Source organism: Pteronotus mesoamericanus, unplaced genomic scaffold (assembly GCF_021234165.1).
Source record: "Pteronotus mesoamericanus isolate MK-2021 breed Mesoamerican mustached bat unplaced genomic scaffold, CSHL_Meso_final contig_73, whole genome shotgun sequence".
Classification (NCBI taxonomy): Eukaryota; Metazoa; Chordata; class Mammalia; order Chiroptera; family Mormoopidae; genus Pteronotus; species Pteronotus mesoamericanus.
Window position 1 is genome coordinate 17,624,205 of NW_026555245.1, and position 18,269 is coordinate 17,642,473.

At 42.2% G+C, this 18,269-nt stretch overlaps 1 protein-coding gene across 1 annotated transcript in view; it reads left to right on the forward strand.

Moving 5' to 3' along the window:
* Positions 1 to 5,765: 5,765 nt before the first annotated feature.
* The window catches only part of DMRT1 (doublesex and mab-3 related transcription factor 1), a 97,913-nt gene continuing 85,409 nt past the window's right edge, over positions 5,766 to 18,269 (forward strand). The window contains exons 1-2 of the mRNA XM_054583271.1: positions 5,766 to 6,098; positions 9,334 to 9,520. Coding sequence (XP_054439246.1) covers positions 5,766 to 6,098; positions 9,334 to 9,520 — 520 coding nt within the window. The remainder of the gene's footprint in view (positions 6,099 to 9,333; positions 9,521 to 18,269) is intronic.

Below are 18,269 nucleotides of genomic sequence, written 5' to 3' on the forward strand. Positions count from 1 at the left end.
CTCTTCATAAATATCAAACAGTAAAACCATGTAGTTACTTTTTCTCCATCAAATTTAGCTTTGTAAGATGCAAGGAAAATAAGACCAGCAACACTGAAAGGAAAAGAAATCAACAGAGACAAGAGGGAAGGAGGGAGGGGGGGTGGGGAAAAGGAAGGGAAAGGGAAAGTCAAGGAACATATAGCAAGGACTCATGGACAAAACCAAAGGGGAAGAGCTGAGGGAGGGAAGGAGGGAGGGGACAAGGAAAAGTGGTGGGGGGAGGCAGAGACAAATGTATTTGAAAAAATAAATTAAAATAAAATTAAATGAAAATGAAAACCCAATATAGCAAGATGGGTGACACAGCTAAAACAAGGCTTAGTAGGAAATTAAAAGGATAATAAGGTAATTTGAAGAACTTAATGTAATATAATGTAATAAATTTGATAAATTACAGGTGAAAAAAAATTTTAGCTTTGTAAAAATAAAAATTTTAAACCAGATTTTTTTCTTGAAATTTTAAGCAATCTTAGAAGAAAAATGTGTGATGGTAAGTCATTTGCTTTCCTTTAGATTGATGGAGAAGGGTCAGTATGCTGCTGATAATTTCTAACAGCATTTAATACTGAAAAGTCATCTACAATTATCTTTAAAATACATTTTAAAATTTTTCTGGATTATAGCATATCTGTTAGATTACTTCATTTAACTTGTATTCATTGGTTTTTCTAAATAATTTAAGCTTTCCCCTTTAAGTGTCAAAATTTTCACATTTTGACCATTTTTATTGGGAAGTATCCTAGGATATTTGTACTCTTACTGAACAGAGAGAAAGGTACTGGATGTGGATTATTTTTTGTTGGTAACTCCCGGGAATTACCTGTGAATACCCATCACTGTACAGTCTTATAAAGCAGCAATGCTCCTAGGGCCTCTGTCTTGAATGACACAAACCTGCTTCCCTGCTTGTGGCTGTGCTGCCTCCTCCTTGCCATCCGCTGTCACCTTTGCTGTTCTGCCATTATGCTGCTTATGATGTGCCACCTTGTGGTGTCTGTTTGTCTTCCTAAGAGGCAGAGACTGGCTCTAGATTCTCACATAGTGTGAGGATGATGTGCTTTGTGAGAGGTGTTTGCTACTCAGAGATCCTGCCACTTATTTCCATATTTCAGGCTGGGCTCCTAATTACTGACCTTCTTGGGAACAGTTTACTTGGGAGGAACTAGCAAATTGGCCAGATCCTAAAACCTGCCTCCTAGTCCGCTTGTGGTCAATATGTGCTTCCAAATTCTTCCTACAGAATTCTGAAATGACAATAGGTCAGAATTAGATGGTGCTTATTCTCTTGCATTATTTACACATGAGTCATTGCATCTTTACAATTCTCAGGTTATCTCTAATTTCCAGATTAAAAAAATGGAGGCACAGAGGGTAAGTGACGTACGCAACAGGGGCATAGCTGGTAAGTAAGTGGCAAAGCTGGGACTCTAACACAGGCAGCCTGGCTGCGAGGTCTGTACTCCTTACCTGCCACACTTCCCAGGATTCTGTCTGTGTGACCATTGGTGGGAACTGGAATGCATAGAGGGAGGTGGCTGGTAATTGAGTTTCGCTGCTGCATCCTCAGACAAACCCATCTTCCTGAGCAACCAGGTCTAGCATTTGCTGCTTTCAAATTTCTCCTGCTGCTCTGATCCAAACTGAAGTTAGCATCAACTACCAACAATGATCAATCATTTTCTGCGTGGCAGGCGTGGGTCTGGGCATTTTACTAATATCTTTGATTCCTATGACATTATCATCTCATAAGGACTGAAGGCTTAGAGATTTAAGTGTCTTGTTCAAATCATGCAATGATTGGCACACCCATCATTTTCATTCCTTAAATAGCTCAAGGACAAAAGCCTCCATCATTCCCCATTTGTCTATAGGATAGAAGCCAAACTCCTCACTGGCAGGCAAGGTGCCATGTTATCTCTCCAACCTTATCTGCCCCTGGGCTTCAGCTTGGCTCTTCTGTTCTACACTGGCATGTCTGTGCCCTCTCCCCCAACCCACAGGCTCACTCCCAGTGCCCAGCCATCTATCCGTTGTTCCCACGACCTAGAATGTCCTGTGTTTCCCTTCATGCCTACTCGAACCTGTGTGACAAAGGACACAGCTCAGCCTTCCCTCTCACACGTGAAATGCTCCAGGCCCTAGCAGTCTCACTTCACCCTAGACTCCTTGCACCAGTCACCGGGGCACACGGGGGCACAGAGCACACACAGTTGAACTCCAGATCATCAGTTCAGGCCGCTCACTCACAGCTCCACATTTGACACTTGAGCTGAATATTTGATTCATATGGTATCACATACAGGAGTGGACAAAAGTAGGTTAGTTACTAGCCATCATTACCTAAAAGATAAATCATAAGTATATGATATAATAAAAATAAAAACAACTAATAATTAACAAATAAACACAATTACAAGAATAAACTCTGTTTTGGGTACTCACAAAGTACAGAGTTCTGCAATCATTACCACAATTCAATTTTAGACTATTGCGTCACCCCGAGAAGATGCCTTATACTTTTCCATTTGTACTTACCCTGCGCTCACAACCCTGCCCCCTGGCAAGTAAAAATCATTTTCTGGACATTCTACATAAGTGGGAACATACAGTAGGTGGTATTTTGAATCTGGCTTTTTCACTTAGCATAATGTAGTCAAGGTCATTCTTGCTGTGGCACGTATCGCTACTTTGCCCCTTTTGATGGATAAATAATATTCCATTGTATGTGTATACCAATCACATTTTGCTTATTCATTCAACAGTTGATGAACATTTGGATTGTTTCAAATGAACAGTGCTGCTATGGATATTCATGTATAAGTCTTTGTGTGGACATAATACTTTTATTTCTCTGGGGTAGATATCTAGGAGTGGCATTGTTGGATCATATGGTAAAGTTTCTAAAATGGCTGTGCCATTTTACATTCCCACCAGCAATATATGAGAATCCTAGTTTCTCCACATCCTAGCTGATACTTCCTACTGTCTGTGTTTCTTATTATAGCCTTCCTAGTGGGTGTGAAGTGGTATCTCATTGTTTTTTTGATTTGCATTTCTCTAATGACCAATAATATTGAGCATCTTTCCATGTGCTTATTGGCCATTCAAATACTTTATTTGATGAAATGTTTATTCAAAGTTTTGCTCATATTTCAATTAGGTTGTCTTTTTATTGTATTATATACTCCCAGAGTTCTTTATGTATTCTAGATACAAGTCCTTTATTTTATATATGATTTCCAAATATGTTCCTCACAGTTTTGTGACTTGTCTTTTCACTTTCTTAATGGCATCTTCAGAAGCACAAAGGTTTTGAATTTTGATGAAGTCAGTCTATCCATTTTTTCATTTATCATGTGGGCTTTTGGTGTTGTATCTAAAAAGTCTGCCTAACTCTGCACTGTTTTAGAGCTGACCTGTCCCCCCCACCCCCGACTCGTCAGTATGTCTTGGACATCTTTGTACCTCAGTAAATACAGATGTGCATCATCCTTCCTGGCTTTGATTCTGGAAAGAGAGGACAGAAAGGACACAACAGGGTCTGACTACTCCAAATAACCTGGGCAACTGTGTTCATCCTTGGGGCCTTCCTACTTTTGTTTTGGATCACCTCATGTATGGTACCTCTTCTGTGATTTGTGAATAAAAACTTTATTAGGCTATTAACTGTATCACAACATTTTATGTTGTAACACCTTGGTCACGTAGATTCCTGGCCCCAAATTTCCTGTAGGCTTAAATTCCTCTATCATAGATTCTAGTGATGCGACGCTCTTAAGAAACATCAGTTCCCCTAGAATTGAGATTTGACAGCCATTGCTTCCAGCGATTGCTTCGTTCTCTCAATCTGACTGAGACTTGGGAATGATTCAGCCCTAGTTACTGTATTAAAATGTAAACATAGAAAAAGAAAAGTAAATTGTAGACTAACAGCAACTGGCACATTGTTTTTAATGGAAGACTTAGGGATATTTCTGAACAAAATAGTGGTTATCATTTAACAGGTTCCAGAATGAGATGAATGATTGCACCCTGGCCTCTATCAGGAGTGGGGCCTCACCGGCATGATGGGTAGGATACCAGGTATTGTGTAAAGCTAGAAGCTTCTTCAGGAAGTAATTTTGGGCAGAGAACACTGATGGGAAAAATCCAGGGAGGGAAAGAGCCTCCCTGGAAAGAGAGGGACCTTAGAATAAGAATGGAAAAGGCCAGTTAGAGGATTTCAGAGCTCAGTGGTGAAAAGGCTAATCTGCTGAAAAGAAGGGTCACTAGTCAACCATTTTGATGAAAAACTAAGGTGGAATGGCCGTGTTCCTTTGTGGACCTAGACCCCTGCGGTTGGAGTCCAGAATTGGAACCTGAGTACTTGACACTCTGGAAAAACAAGGACATGGGGGAAGGATATAAGGGCAGCCCCTTAGCTGGACGATGGCCGCTGCAAGGTTATGGGAGTGACCTGAGCAAAGAGCTCCTCCAGGCTGGTAGTTAACGGTATGAGGCTGAGAAATGCAGAGGGAAATCATTCGGAGTCCTTTAAGCCGTAGCCTTAGGTCTTTAACTTTTGTTTTTTCACATGGAAAACAATAATACCAAGCCACTACCGGGGCCAGCTGTTGTGTGCATGGAATATATTGGAAGACAAAGAGACCAGCTGGAAGCTACTGCAGAGATTCAAACATGAAGAGGGCTGGCCTTCTACATGGATTTGCTGTGTAAGTACAAAGAGGAGGCAAACACGGGTGGGGGTAGGGTGGGGCAAAGGGTGCAAGATGATCCAGGGTTTTTGGAGGTATAATGATATACGTACAGTAAAATGCACAAATCTTAAGTGTGGGATGGATTTTGATAAATGTCTGCATTTGTTCCCCCACCTCCGAGGTCGGTTTTTAAAGGCCGAGTTTCTTATGCCTGCAGATCCTAAGTGAAGCTGCCTCAAAAGCAAGAAGCTATATGCACCTTATGGAGAGAAGCATCAAGGGCTGGAACTATCTAGAGCCAACAGGTAGAAATCTTGTGAGCAAATGAACACAGGTGCAGGAAACGGGAATTGGAGAAGGGAAAGGCCCAATTTTTGGAGCGCGTGAGCTCTACACACTGAGAGTCTTATTTGCAGGTATAAGTGCAGAGACTTTTTTCGCCGGCCTTCACCCTCATGCTTAACTCTTAAGGGAGAATGAAATCACTTTCCCCGTTGGCTTTTGGAAACGCCTGCCTTACGGAATTTGCAGAATGGTTTCGTTGGGGGAAAGGAGCTGCAAGACCCCAGGGGGTGGTCTGCACCTCCTCCAAGCAGCTTGCACAAATACGATGCACAGCTTTGTTCCTGACCTGGGGAGCCCAGCTCCCTCCGTGCAGCGGCCCTGCAGCAATGCCTTCGGTGTTTGCAGCCTGTGCAAGCTCACAAGAACAGGAGTCTTGCGCTTAGAGTTGGGGGACGGTGGGCGTGGCTGCGCCCTCTCCCGCCCAGGCAGTCCCGGGAACATTCCGAAAAGTATCCAAAAGTTCTGCGCCGCGCGCGCCAAAAGAAAATATAAAAGGGCACAACCCCCAACTAGTCTGGGCATTGCGTGGCCAGACCTCGTCACTCCAGCTGCACCTCCGGCTGCAGTGTACACGCCTCCGCGCCTTCTCGGGAGCCTAGCCGTCGGCTGGGTGCTGCCTTTGCAGCGGTCTTCAGACCGGAGAGGCGACCAGAGAGTACTTGCGCTTCTCTTTGGAGCACCATGCCCAACGAAGATGCATTCAGCAAGCCCTCGGCACCGTCAGAGGCCCCGCACGCCCCCGGCGCACCGCCTCAGGGCAAGGCCGGGGGCTTCGGCAAAGCGGGCGGGCCGCTACTAGGAACCTCGGGCGCCGGAGGCGGCAGCGGCGGCTCTGGGACGTCTGGCATGGGCGCCGGGGGCAAGAAGTCCCCGCGGCTGCCCAAGTGCGCGCGATGCAGGAACCACGGCTACGCGTCGCCGCTCAAGGGCCACAAGCGCTTCTGCATGTGGCGGGACTGCCAGTGCAAGAAGTGCAACCTGATCGCCGAGAGACAGCGCGTGATGGCCGCGCAGGTGAGTGCGGGTGCCCAGGGACCAAGGTTCAGCCCTGAACATTGTTCGATAAAGTTCCTCCGACCTGGCCCGCGCCACGCGGGGCCAGGGTTTGGGATGTAGGGGAGGCAGCAGTTCTCGTCGGTGGCCGCGGCGCGCTCGCGCCCGGGGCTCCCAGCCACGCGCCGACGCTGCGCTCGGAGGGTCTCGTCTCCGATCCTGCTGGAGGAGCAGAAAGGTGTGGGGTTCGCTCGGCTCAAGAAGCCCTGGGATCCCTGAACCAGCCCCCCAGCAAAGGGTTCCAGGGTTCGCCCTTTCGGGGGGTCCCCAAAATGCCCAGAATCTCTGATTCCGCTTTCACAGGAAAGTTGCCGGGCTCGCTTATGAGTTCCCGGGATCCCGGAGCTCAACCTCCAGCAGAGAGTTGCGGGATTCGCTCTGCTGGAGTTGGGTCCTGGGATTTCCGTCCCGGCTCCCAGCGGAGTGGCTGGGTTCGCCCCTTTGGGGGATCCGAGGGATCCCTGACTCCGCCCCCAGCAGAGTTGAGATTAAACTCTGGATGGTGCGGGCGTGGGCTACCCGTTTGGGCAAAACCGAGACGCGGCTGCTCATCGGGATAATGTGTTGGGCAGCGGTTTTTCTGGAAAAGTCGCTGTAACGGACGCCAGCATGGCGTGGCCGTCGCTGCGGTCTTGGCGCACTTTTCGTCTTCGCGCCGCATGGGTCCTGGCTGAGCGCCTCAGCCATTTTGAGCGCTACAGCAATTTTATTCGCGTTTTCAAGTTTGCTCTCTTGACCGAAGTTATTCACGTACAGATTGTTTTGTGTCTACTTTTTAAAACTCACTTAAGAGGTTTTTTTGTTTTTCCCCCCATATGCGCAGTGAAGAAAAGGCCGGGGTTTGAAGGTTTGTCTGTCGTTCATTTCTTTTTTTTTAAGCGGCAAAAGCAGGACAGTAATTTAACAACTTAACGGAAATTTTTTAAAAAGCAAATAGTTAACGTCGTTGGTATCCTAAAAAGATTTTTGGAAGAGAATATTCTACATTCTTTCCAGCCAAAAGTTGTTTTATCCTTCTAAGACAGGTTATTTTAAATGAAAAAGATAACCCAAGAAACATTTACCAATGAAGCATTTACCAACTCAAGAAACTACTTTTGGGTAGGAATATGTAAATATCCTCCACTGAAAATGATTTAGATAAGAGCTTAAACAGGATTGCACAAATGCTTAAAGATTATACTTTTATATGCATCCTTTTTAAAAAACGTGTTTTAAACTAGATATATTTTGGCTTCATAGATTGAAAGTGCAGTCATGGAAATACAGATTGTTTTTCTAAAATAGATTTTTAGCTTAATCTATAGTGGACAAAAAGAATAAACTGAGTGTAGCATTAAAGTGTATCATAATAAGCTGACAAAAAACTTATGGACATTTAAATTGTATTTGTAATTAGAACAATATTCTGAACATTTAGTCGTTGGTTTTAGTGTGGAGAGTACGCTTGGGAGGCAAATTGCCCTCAAAATGTGGTACAAGTATTTATCCAAGTAGGGCCATTAATTTTGAATAAGCTTTAACTAGTAGGGGCACTAACTTGGGAGAAGGCTATTTGTTATGTTAAAACCAAAAACAACTCAGAATTACTTTTATAATATGACACTTAAGTGTTTTCCACACCAGAAGGCTTGCATTGTGCTAGATGAAACCTTTCAAATCCATGTAACAGCCATTTGTTTAGTCTTTCTAAAATAGTTTGAAATTAATCTTAGATATGACTCTAAAATAATTGCCTTTTTAATCAGTTGCCTCACCTTCCCTGTTTTAATAACACTGAGAACCACTGAAAGGTCTTTGTGAAAGTGTCTTTAATTTATGGAGTATTTTGTGTGTGGTGTCTCTTTGGGATTTGTGTAAATCAAGGTGTAGGTAGGCATGGACATACTTCACAGGTTTGTGGGTATCTTTAAATTATTTCTGACCAGATCCTTACTACTTTGTTTCTAAACTTCTTGGTTAATAATAGGAAATCCAAGATTTAAGCTTAATTATTTGATCTTAATTATTTAAGGATTCTTTTTGTAAGTTGGAGACTCTTATAATGAGTAAAATTATTTTCAACTTAATCAGCTTTCTAAATTTGGACTGTGAGTTTCCTAAAACAGTATATAAATTGTAGTTTTGTTGCCGTTTTACCTTTTTGACTTCAGCTTTTGGCTTGTGTTTGGGACTCTGAGGTACAAGTACTTTCTCATTTCATTATCACCAAGAGTCAATTTAAACAGAAAGTCTCCCTTTTTTGTTACATGTAGTCAGCAAAAATACAATTTATTTTCTTTATGCCTCTTTTCCAACCTTTAACAATGTTATTTAAAAGAAGATATATTGAAGATGGATCAAGAGAGGCTTCTTAGATATGTTAGGTCCCTTCCATCTCCTCCTGTTCTGCGTGGGCTCCTCCAGGGACTTCAGGACCAGCGTCCAGCCCTTTTCCCCATTACTTCTCCACGAGCTCCCTCCGCCCCAGAGAACAGAGCTCCGCAGTGTTTCCTAAGCAGCCTCTGCCTTTCCTAACCACCCTGCTCCCTTGTTCTGCCCTTCATCCTTACCTGTGAAATCCTATTCAGCCTCATATTGAAGGCCCTGTTCCAATTCCACCTCTGGTGGATTCTTACTCTTGAAGTTATTTCTGTTTCTGTCTCTGAATTTCTTCTGTAGGATTGGCGGGTACCTCTCCTGAACTATTGCCACATTTTCTGTCTTGAGTTGCATGTTTGCCTGCCTCCTGTTTCTCCTTTTAAACAGTGAGTACCTTGGGATCTCATGTCATCTTGCAGGTTGCTGTCCCCAGGACAATGACCTTTCACAAATTTGTGGAACGAAGGAGCAAGTGATCCCATTCTTCTGCCCTTCTAGTTTGTCAGTGCTGACTTCTTTGAACTCCTCTGCTTGGCTGACTCTACCATATTTCCTGATTGTCCCTAGCCCACCTTATTTCTTTCTAATGTACATACTAATTTGTTTAATGAACATTTTTTGAGCACCTACTCAAAATAGTTAGAGACACTCTGACTCTAAACTATTTCTCAGCTTTGGCTGCACATGGAATAGTTACCTGGAAAAGAGATTCTCAAATCTCCGGCTGGAGCTAATGAATCATATCTGGGGTGGGTGGGGCTTCTGAGATTTTCTCAAAGCTGCACAAGTGATGCTTACCTTGTGCTGGAGGATGACCTGCTGCCTGTGCTTCCAGGTGGCCCTGAGAAGGCAGCAGGCCCAGGAGGAGGAACTGGGGATCAGCCACCCTATTCCACTGCCCACTGCTGCTGAGCTGCTTGTCAAGAGAGAGAACAATGGCAGCAACCCGTGCCTGATGACTGAGAGCAGCAGCTCCTCCCAGCCTCCGCCGCCGGTCAGCACGCCTACCACTGCAGTGTCAGGTAAGCCGGGGGACCTGGGGTTCCCAGTGTGGCTGGGCATGAGGGAAGAAGAGGGGCCATGGCCACATAAGCAGTCTCAGGGCCCTCTGAGCCACATACCACATTCACAGCTTAGAGGATTTTCCTAAAGGAGTCTTCCTCTGAAGGTCTGTTTTTGGCTGCCTCACAAAGAAGATGGCCACATAGTCTAGAATTGGAAGTTCAGCAGCCTTACTTTTCCGTTGGTTATTAGCCAAGACTGAATCTGGACAGAGTCAGAATCACAGAATGTCAGAGGAGTTAGATTTTCCAGATTTCATTTTAATCCACCCCTCCATTTTTGGGTCCTTTTGGTGAGAGCTGAAGATCCTTGTGTTCTAGAACTAAACATCCATTTCTCTGGCAAATGACTGCAATTCATTGCGGTCAAGTTTCCCAGTGGGCCCTGGGAAGTGAGGGAAGGCATGTCCCTTTGGCTTAAATTCTCCCGTGTACGGAGACTGTGTCAGGGGTTACATGTATGTTAATTCACTTCATTTCATTCTTAGAAGTAGGAGGTGTTAGTCCTATTTTACGCATGTGAAAACTGAGGTGTAGGAAGTTTAAGCGACTGGCTAAATCTGCAGCACTAGAAAGTATCTGAATTGGTCCATCTGCTTCCAGAGCTCCCTGTGCTTACTGCACTGGGCCTCCAAATTACTTCAGGCATCAGGGGGGTCTAGAGCTGCACTGTTCAGTATGGAGACGCCTAGGCACATGTGGCTATTTAAGTGTAAGTTAAGTACAATAAAAGAACTCATCTGAAGATAAATAAATGGCTAATAAGCATGTGAAAAGGTGCTAAACATCAGTGATCATTACGGAAATGCAGATCAAAACTACAGTGAGTTAGCAACCAACACATTAGGGTGGTTAATATTTAAAAAAAAAACAACAAAACAACCCCAGAAAACAACACCACTGGTGAGAATATAAATAAGTGGGACGTTTTTTGCTCTTGGTGGACATGTAAAATGGTACAGCTGCTATGAAAAACAGTATGGAGGTTCCTCAAAAATAGGAAATAGAATTACCATATGATCCAGTAATTCTTCTGGTTATATACCACCCAAAATAATTGTAAGGAGGGTCTTGAGATATTTGTATACCTATGATCATATCAGGATTATTATTAATAGCTATAATGTTGAAGCAACGCAGTTATCTATCAACAGATGAGTGGATAAGCAAAATGTGATTTACAAATACAATGGAATATTATTCAGCTTTGAAAAGGAAGGAAATTCTGACATGCTACAACAATGGATGAACCTTGAGGACATAATGCTAAGTGAAATAAGCCAGTCACAAAAAAACAAATACTGTGTGATTCCACTTAAATACTTACAGTAGTCAAAATCACACAGACAGAAAGGAGTGTAATAGTTGTTAGGGGTTAAGGGGAGGGGACAGTGGAGGGTTGTTGTTTAGAGGGTATAAAGCAGCGATTTTCCACCATTTTCATCTCATGGCATAATTAATCTAATTACTAAAATTCTGTGTCACAAAAAATGTTTTTTTTGCCGATGTGACAAAAAATAGGTATAATTTTGATTCATTCATACTGGACAGTTACTGTCGTGTTGACTGTTGTCATTTTTTAAGGGAAAAGAGGTCAGTGGTCAGTGTCCCTGGCTAAATAGTCAGGTATTACATGTTTTAAAAATCTCGCTGCACAGCATTTGAAAATCACTGGTATAGAGTGATTTCACAAGGTGATAAGAGTTACGGGGATGGATGGTGGTGGTGATTGCACATTATACATGTGTTTAGTACCACTGAACTGTGCACTTAAAAATGGCTAAGATGCTAAATTTATGTGTATTTTACCACAATAAAATACAAAAAAAATTTAAAACACTCAGTTTGTCAGTTGCAGTAGCTACATTTCAAGTGCTCAGTAGGCACATAAAACTAAAGCTACCAGATTGGATAGTGTGCATTTCCATTTCTCACAAAGGTACGTTTGATGGCCCTGGTTTAGAATGCAGGAGCTCTAAGAAAATCCACCAAAGATCTGTGAAACCCTGTTGGCAATAAGTACACATATTATATACTTAATACATAGGTTGAGATTCACAGCATGTGTACAGAGCCTTACACGTTACAGTGTGGCGCCTCTTCACTAATATTTTCATGAGTTCCTCAGTTTGCTGCGCTTAACCACTGGACTAAAGTTGCTCATTTGCCTGTCATTAACTAGCTGTGTAACTTGGAACTCGTTATTTAAGCTCTCTGGGCCTTTTGCTTCCTTTTCAAAAAGGGGAGAGGGAGTCTTTGAGGGTTTCAAAGATTCTCTGAGTCTTGACCATTATAAAGGAGGACAAGGTAAGCAGGCACCAAAGAAAACAGGTGAGTGGTGGAAGCATAATTTCTGTGTTGCAGACAGACGTGTCTGTGTCTGTCACTGTGTGTTCCTGGGACTTTAGGTTCTGCAGTTAACAAAGGGAATGGTATTATTTCCTTTTTGGCTTGGTTTCTCATATCTTTAGAACGGCTTCCAAACATTCCTTTTCAGAGGAAGGAAGGAGTATATCAGAAATAGGATCTTTACACTTGGGGATTTTAAGCTTTGTCTAAAGTTAATTACCAAATAATATATTATCTGGTCAGGTTTTCATCTGGTGGATCTAGCTCTAAGGGCTGAAATGGAAACTGGGTGTGTCAGAGGAGTAGAGAGAGGAGTTATATTCACAAACGTCTTAGGAGGTAGTAATTATCCTCACTTACCGATGAGGAAACCAGTGGTAAGGAAACTGCTGCAGCATAAAACTGGGTAGTGCTCGGATTCGGTGCAGGCCTGCCAAAGCCCATGGATTTTCCATTTGGCTGCCCGTGAAGAGAGGCTGTGAGAACACTTGCCGAGTTTCCTTGGCAAATGTGCAGTTATGATTAGAAGCATGGTTTAATCCTCAGAAGGGATTTAGGGGTAATGGGCAATAAAAACAACGTAGGGGCAAAAGTCTGCCATTCTCCGTTAGCATAGAAGGCTGAAGCCACTGGTCTTAACTGGGGAGAAATGCAGGGAGAGTGATAGATAAATGTCGGTGGGCTTTTTGTAGGGCACTACCGGTGAACCTGGTCCAGCCTACTGTCCTGCATTCCACCTTGCAGGAAGGGATGCCAGAATTTGATTGCGTACCCTAAGATCCTGTGGCTTTAGAGAAGGATTTCGGGCTAGATGGAGTGCTGAATGACAAGTTGTCCAAGGGTATTTCAGAGTAGCATTAGGGACAATTAGAAATAGAAGCAGCAAGAAAGCAAGATAGAAGGTTCAGGGTCAAGGAAGATGTGACCAAACTCCCTTCTTTGCCTCTGGCTGACAGACCTTGGAGTCATCTTGGAGTCTTGAATCAACACTCAGAAGGAGGAGAATGCGGAAGCCAACAGTGTGCTGTGCTCATGTGCTCAGATGTGGGTGCGGAGGCATTGCTCTGGGGGCTTTTCCCGCCAAAGGTGATGGGCTCCTGCCTTGTGTACTCACCTTAGTGGGACGCGAGCTTCAGGTGCGTGGTCGTCACTCACTGAACTTCCGCTAAAGCTCCTGAGTTGGGATTGATAACTTCCAGAGGGGGCTGGGATATGAGCAAGAGAAAAACAGAAATGCCGGTAGCATTAAACTACATTAATACATAGAGGGAGAGGAGGGAGAAAGGGAAAAAGGTGAGGAAGTAGGAGAGAAAGAGCCTGAGAAATCAACCGACTGCAAGAGTGTCCCTTCAGTTGTATGCAGTACACGGTGCCCAACTTCCTAGAGAGCTTGCCGCTAACAAATATGTAGCTCATACTAAATTTCCAGAGATTAGGATTTATTTAAAATAAGGTGTAACTTTCTACAGGTAAATAGTTCTCATTTCTAACGTTAAAAAAACAAAACAAAACACATATCCAGCAAAAGATAATTGTTCTTCCAATCCCAACCTGCTGGCCTCTTCTGTCATTCCAGGTTTATGCACTGCATGTACAAGCTTATGTGTCCGTTGGTCATTTTCATGTATGTGCATATATATTTATATTTAATTTAGTGGGAGTGTATTGTTCCCACCTGTGTGTAATTTTTTTTTCCATTAAAACCGCTTGGACTGTTTTAATGGCCTACTACCCCATTGTATAGATGTGGAAGGCTAGGGCTGGAGTTGCTTCAGTGACAGTGGTAGGAGTTGTTATGGGATAGTAGAACCTATTAACAGGGCTCACCTGGGGGCGAGCTGCTAACCTTTTTCTAATACTTTATGTGTAGTGTCTACAGGGCAGTAGCTTAGTGAAATTCAATGGATGTTCTTGCCCTTGAAATTTCTTAGTTATCTCCTTTTGGCTTTCGGAAAGTGCCAAAAGTGAGAGTGAGAAATACCCAGGAATTATTGCTGAGATTATTGGCTGAATTCTAAGGGTGCTGGGAAGCAATTGGATTTACCAAGCTGTTGTTTCATTTATTGGAGAATTGACCATGTACCTTAGAAAAAAGTGTCTACAATCTTGACTGAAGTTTCCTCAAATAATAGGTATAAAAGATTTCTGGTGTTTTTATCTATGATTGTGGGTATTATTTTGGAAGAAATAGCCTTTTGAAGAAATGCCCTGTTCAGTTCTTAAACTAGCAGGGTCAGATGTTAGCAGATGCGCTATCAATTAACACATAGTTTCTTTCCAGTCATTTTTGGGGCTCCCAGAAAAAAAAAGGTGAGCATTTTGGCCTATAAAGTACTATGAATTAAGTACTAAGTACTAACTTCAGTATTATCTCTGTGGTTTTACTTTTTAATTTTAGCATAAAAGTTATATTTTCAAAATTTATGAACTTACTTAAAAAAAAAACACCTCAGGCATTCTTCCTCCTGGGCTCCTGTTCATTTTATTTTATACTCCGCTTTTCTTCCAGTGCAGCTAGTAGGTTGCTGTTTGACCCAGTGCTTATACTAGGTCCACATAGTTCTTTGCCTCTGCATTTCTGTGCAGAGCTGTGAGATGAAGGGTTGCACTGTAGACCATTTAGTTCTGCATACGTACCCTTTGTAAGTAAGGACCTGAATGTTATCTCCCCTGGGACCCTCCCTTCTGGAGCACCCTGGACTTCCACACACACACTCTTACATTCACACTCCCCCACATCAAACCATATCCTACTGTCTTGAGCCTTCCTTGGGAGTCCAGCTTCCCGTGGCCTGTGACTTGCTTTCACTCACCTTTCCCTGTTGGAAGGATTAGTCAGGTCTATGTCGGATAACGGTGGGACCTCCTCACTTCTCTTCTTTATCAGTAATTCCACTTCTGGGGTGAGGGGTGGAGAGAGAGGAGGCAGGCAGGCAGGCAGGCACACAAGGTAGGGGAACACTTTGTGTTGTGTGTCTTGTAAATGCTTAAATGCTATACAAAGATGAAATGTGGTAGTTTGAAAATTGGAGTGATGTCCCCATGCACTTTTTACCAATAAGAAATGTGGCTGATGCCCTGGCTGGCGTGGCTCAGTGGATTGAGTGCCAGCCTGCAAATCAAAAGCTCTCCCGTTTGGTTCCCAGTCTAGGGCAGATGCCTGGATTTTAGGCCAGGTCTCCTGTAGGGAACACACAAGAGGCAACCACACATTGATGTTTCTTTCCCTCTCTCTCCCTCCTTTTTCCCTCTCTAAAAATAAATAAATCTTTAAAAAAAAAGTGGCTGATAAATTAACAAAGATACTGAGTTTTTAATTAAAAAATAAGCTATTCATTTTTAAAAAAACTGTATTTATTGGGGTGGCATTGGTTAATACAATTATATAGGTTTCAGGTGTACAATTCTGTGTACATCATCTGTATGTTGTGTGTTCACCACCCCAAGCCAAGTCTCCTCCCATCACTATTTGTCCCCCCATCACCGTCTTCTACCTCCCCCCACCTCTCTCTTCCTTTGGTAATCACTGTGCTGTTGTCTCTGTCACATGAGTTGTTTTTCTTTCTTTTTCTCTTTTTTCGTGCTTAATCCCTTCATCTTTTCCAACCAGTCCCCTAATCCCCCTCTCCTCTGACAGCTGTCAGTCTGTTCTCTTTGAATCTGTTTCAAAAATAAACGATGCTTTAGAGCAGTTATAGGTTGACAGTAAAATTGAGAGGAAGATAGAGATTTCCCATGTATCCCCTGTCCTCTACATGCACAGTTTCCCCTACAACACCCCCTTCAGATGGGTGCATTTTTTTACAATTGATGACGTACACTGACCCATTATAATCACCCTAAGTCCATTGTTGGCTTTAGGGTTCACTCTTGCGTAGTGTGTTCCATGGGTTTAGACAAATATATGATGATGAGTCCACTGTTACAGTGTTACACAGAGTAATTTCGCTGCCCTCAGAATCCTCTGTGGAGTTATTTAAATTTAACATACTTTTCAGTTTTTATCTTTGCGGTTTCCCAGTACTGTATAAAAAGAAGCTCGTCATTCAAGTGAACAACCAAAACATTTTACCCAAATTGGTTTGAGAGTTTATTTTTGAAGGGTTCTGGCCCTTAATAAGAGTGAGCTCTGTTTGATTTCAGACAGTTCTCAAATTCAGAATAGGAAATGTAGGTATTGGTTTAAAAACACCTCTAGATAAAAGCATTCCCCAATTTTACTTTCAGAGTCAAAGAAATTTCCAGGATTGCTAACAAAACAAAACTCCTTAAACTGAAACAACAGTTGGCACTTAACATTAATGGTACTTACCGTTTTGATAGCCTATTGTTTTAAATAGTCTCAATTTTATTTATTTGAAGGGCATTCTTTGCTTATGTGTCAAATATAGCAATTAATTGGCCTTATATTCTCTGTAAACTGCGTTATCTCTAAATTAGTTATGAGAACAAAGTACACAGAGTGTGGACTGCTGGTCTAATTTTGACTAGAAAGGAAATTTAGAAAATAGAGTCATAAAAAGGGTAAATACAGTTTTAAAGTCACAAAGTAGTTTTGTAACCAGCATATATAAAAGACACAAAAATATCTGATTGGTTTACATTTATATCTCTTTTGTAAAAATACAAAATATAGGGCAGGGATTGCATTTTATTCGTGCATAGTATTAGAAACTGGCTTTGTAGTAGGTGGCTAAATGAACAAATAACAATGGTTAAGTTTGAAGTTGTGCTTTAAAATATACTAAATTAGTGATCATGAACGGACCTGCGTATATCTGAAAGTAAAATCATTGATCTTCAATGTGCATTTTTGTTTTGTAATTTTTTAATGTGGATTTTTAAATGACTAAACATTAAAACATAATTTAACAGCTTAAGGTGTAATTCATATGCTATACAATCCATCTATTTGAAGTGTACAATTCATTGTTGTTTAGTAAACTCCCAGATTTTTGCAGTCATCACCATAATCTAATTGTGGGTCATTTTTGTCTCCTCCTGAAAGAAACTCTGTACCCATTAGCAGTCACTCCCCACATGAGCCCCGGGGAACCACTAATATATTTTGTCTGTATATTTGCTTATTCGGGGCATTTTATATAAACGGAATCATACGATAAGTGATCTTTATGTTGGCTTCTTTCACTTGCATAGTTGTTTCAAGGCTCATCCATGTAGTAGCATGTGTTTATCATTCCTGTTTTTTAACTAAGCAATTCTGTTGTGTGGACCTATCACATTTTGCTTTTTTATTCATCAGCTGATGGACATTTGTATTGCTTACACTTTTTTATCTATTATGAGTAATGCCTCTATAACTTTTGTATGGTTTTTGTCTGAATATGTGTTTCATTCTCTTGACTGGGTCTTTACCAAGGAGTGGAATTGTTGTATGTTAATACTCAGTTTTTAACCTTTTAAGGAACTGCCATTTTGTTTTCCAGAGAGACTGTGCACTATTTTGTGTTCCTACTAGCAGAATACAAGGGTTCCAAAAAATTCCAGTTTAAGTTTTTTAAAATTAAGGGATAAGAGGCCTTCATTCTGGCAAACACTACAGATATAACACGAGAGTCTCTTTGAGGGCCAGAAGTTTAGAACTTGGAAGAGTCTGTAGGTTTAAATTTTATTATCACTAGAAGTTCGTTGATACGAAGTATTTTGAAAAATTTTCTTTTTTTACTCATTATCACTTATCGTATGTAGGGAAAGGAACAGTGTTGGAGGAAGTAAACCATTGAGGGGCCTGGCAGTGGGCTTTCTTTGTTGTATTATTGATCTGTAGAAATACTGGTTTGTTTCTGAAGAGCTAAAGCAACTTTTCAGACCTTGGGTGACAGGCATTTCCTCAGAATGAGGGAGAGGGAATTCTTTTGCCCTAGAAACTTGGCAAGAATAATTGTTACCTTTCAAAGACTGTCTTAGAATTTACTGCCAACAGCTGGTTGTGGCGTTGGAGAACTTTAATAGATGGCAACACTAGGTGTTGTCATAGTATGATACAGCCTTGCGTTTGCTGCTGTAGGAAGTTCGAAATGTCAGAAAGCTCATCTGTGTTGTTTTCACTTGCCTTTTCCACAGGATCCCGCTGGACTTGAACCATGGATTCATGGTTATCTGCTGGTCCAATGACCCTGTCCATTGACCACCCCTTCAGCCACTTCCTACTCTTTGAATCTTGTGGACACCTTTCTGACCCATCTGTTGTTTTTGCTAGGTCAGCTTTTTTCAAAGCTTCTTGGCCTTTGAAATCACCTGTAGACCCACATGAGATAAAATGGTTCCTTTTATCTCTGTCAGCATCCTTTCTTTCCTCTCTTTCTTCTTCTCCCAGCCCCTAAATTTTTGCTTTATTGCT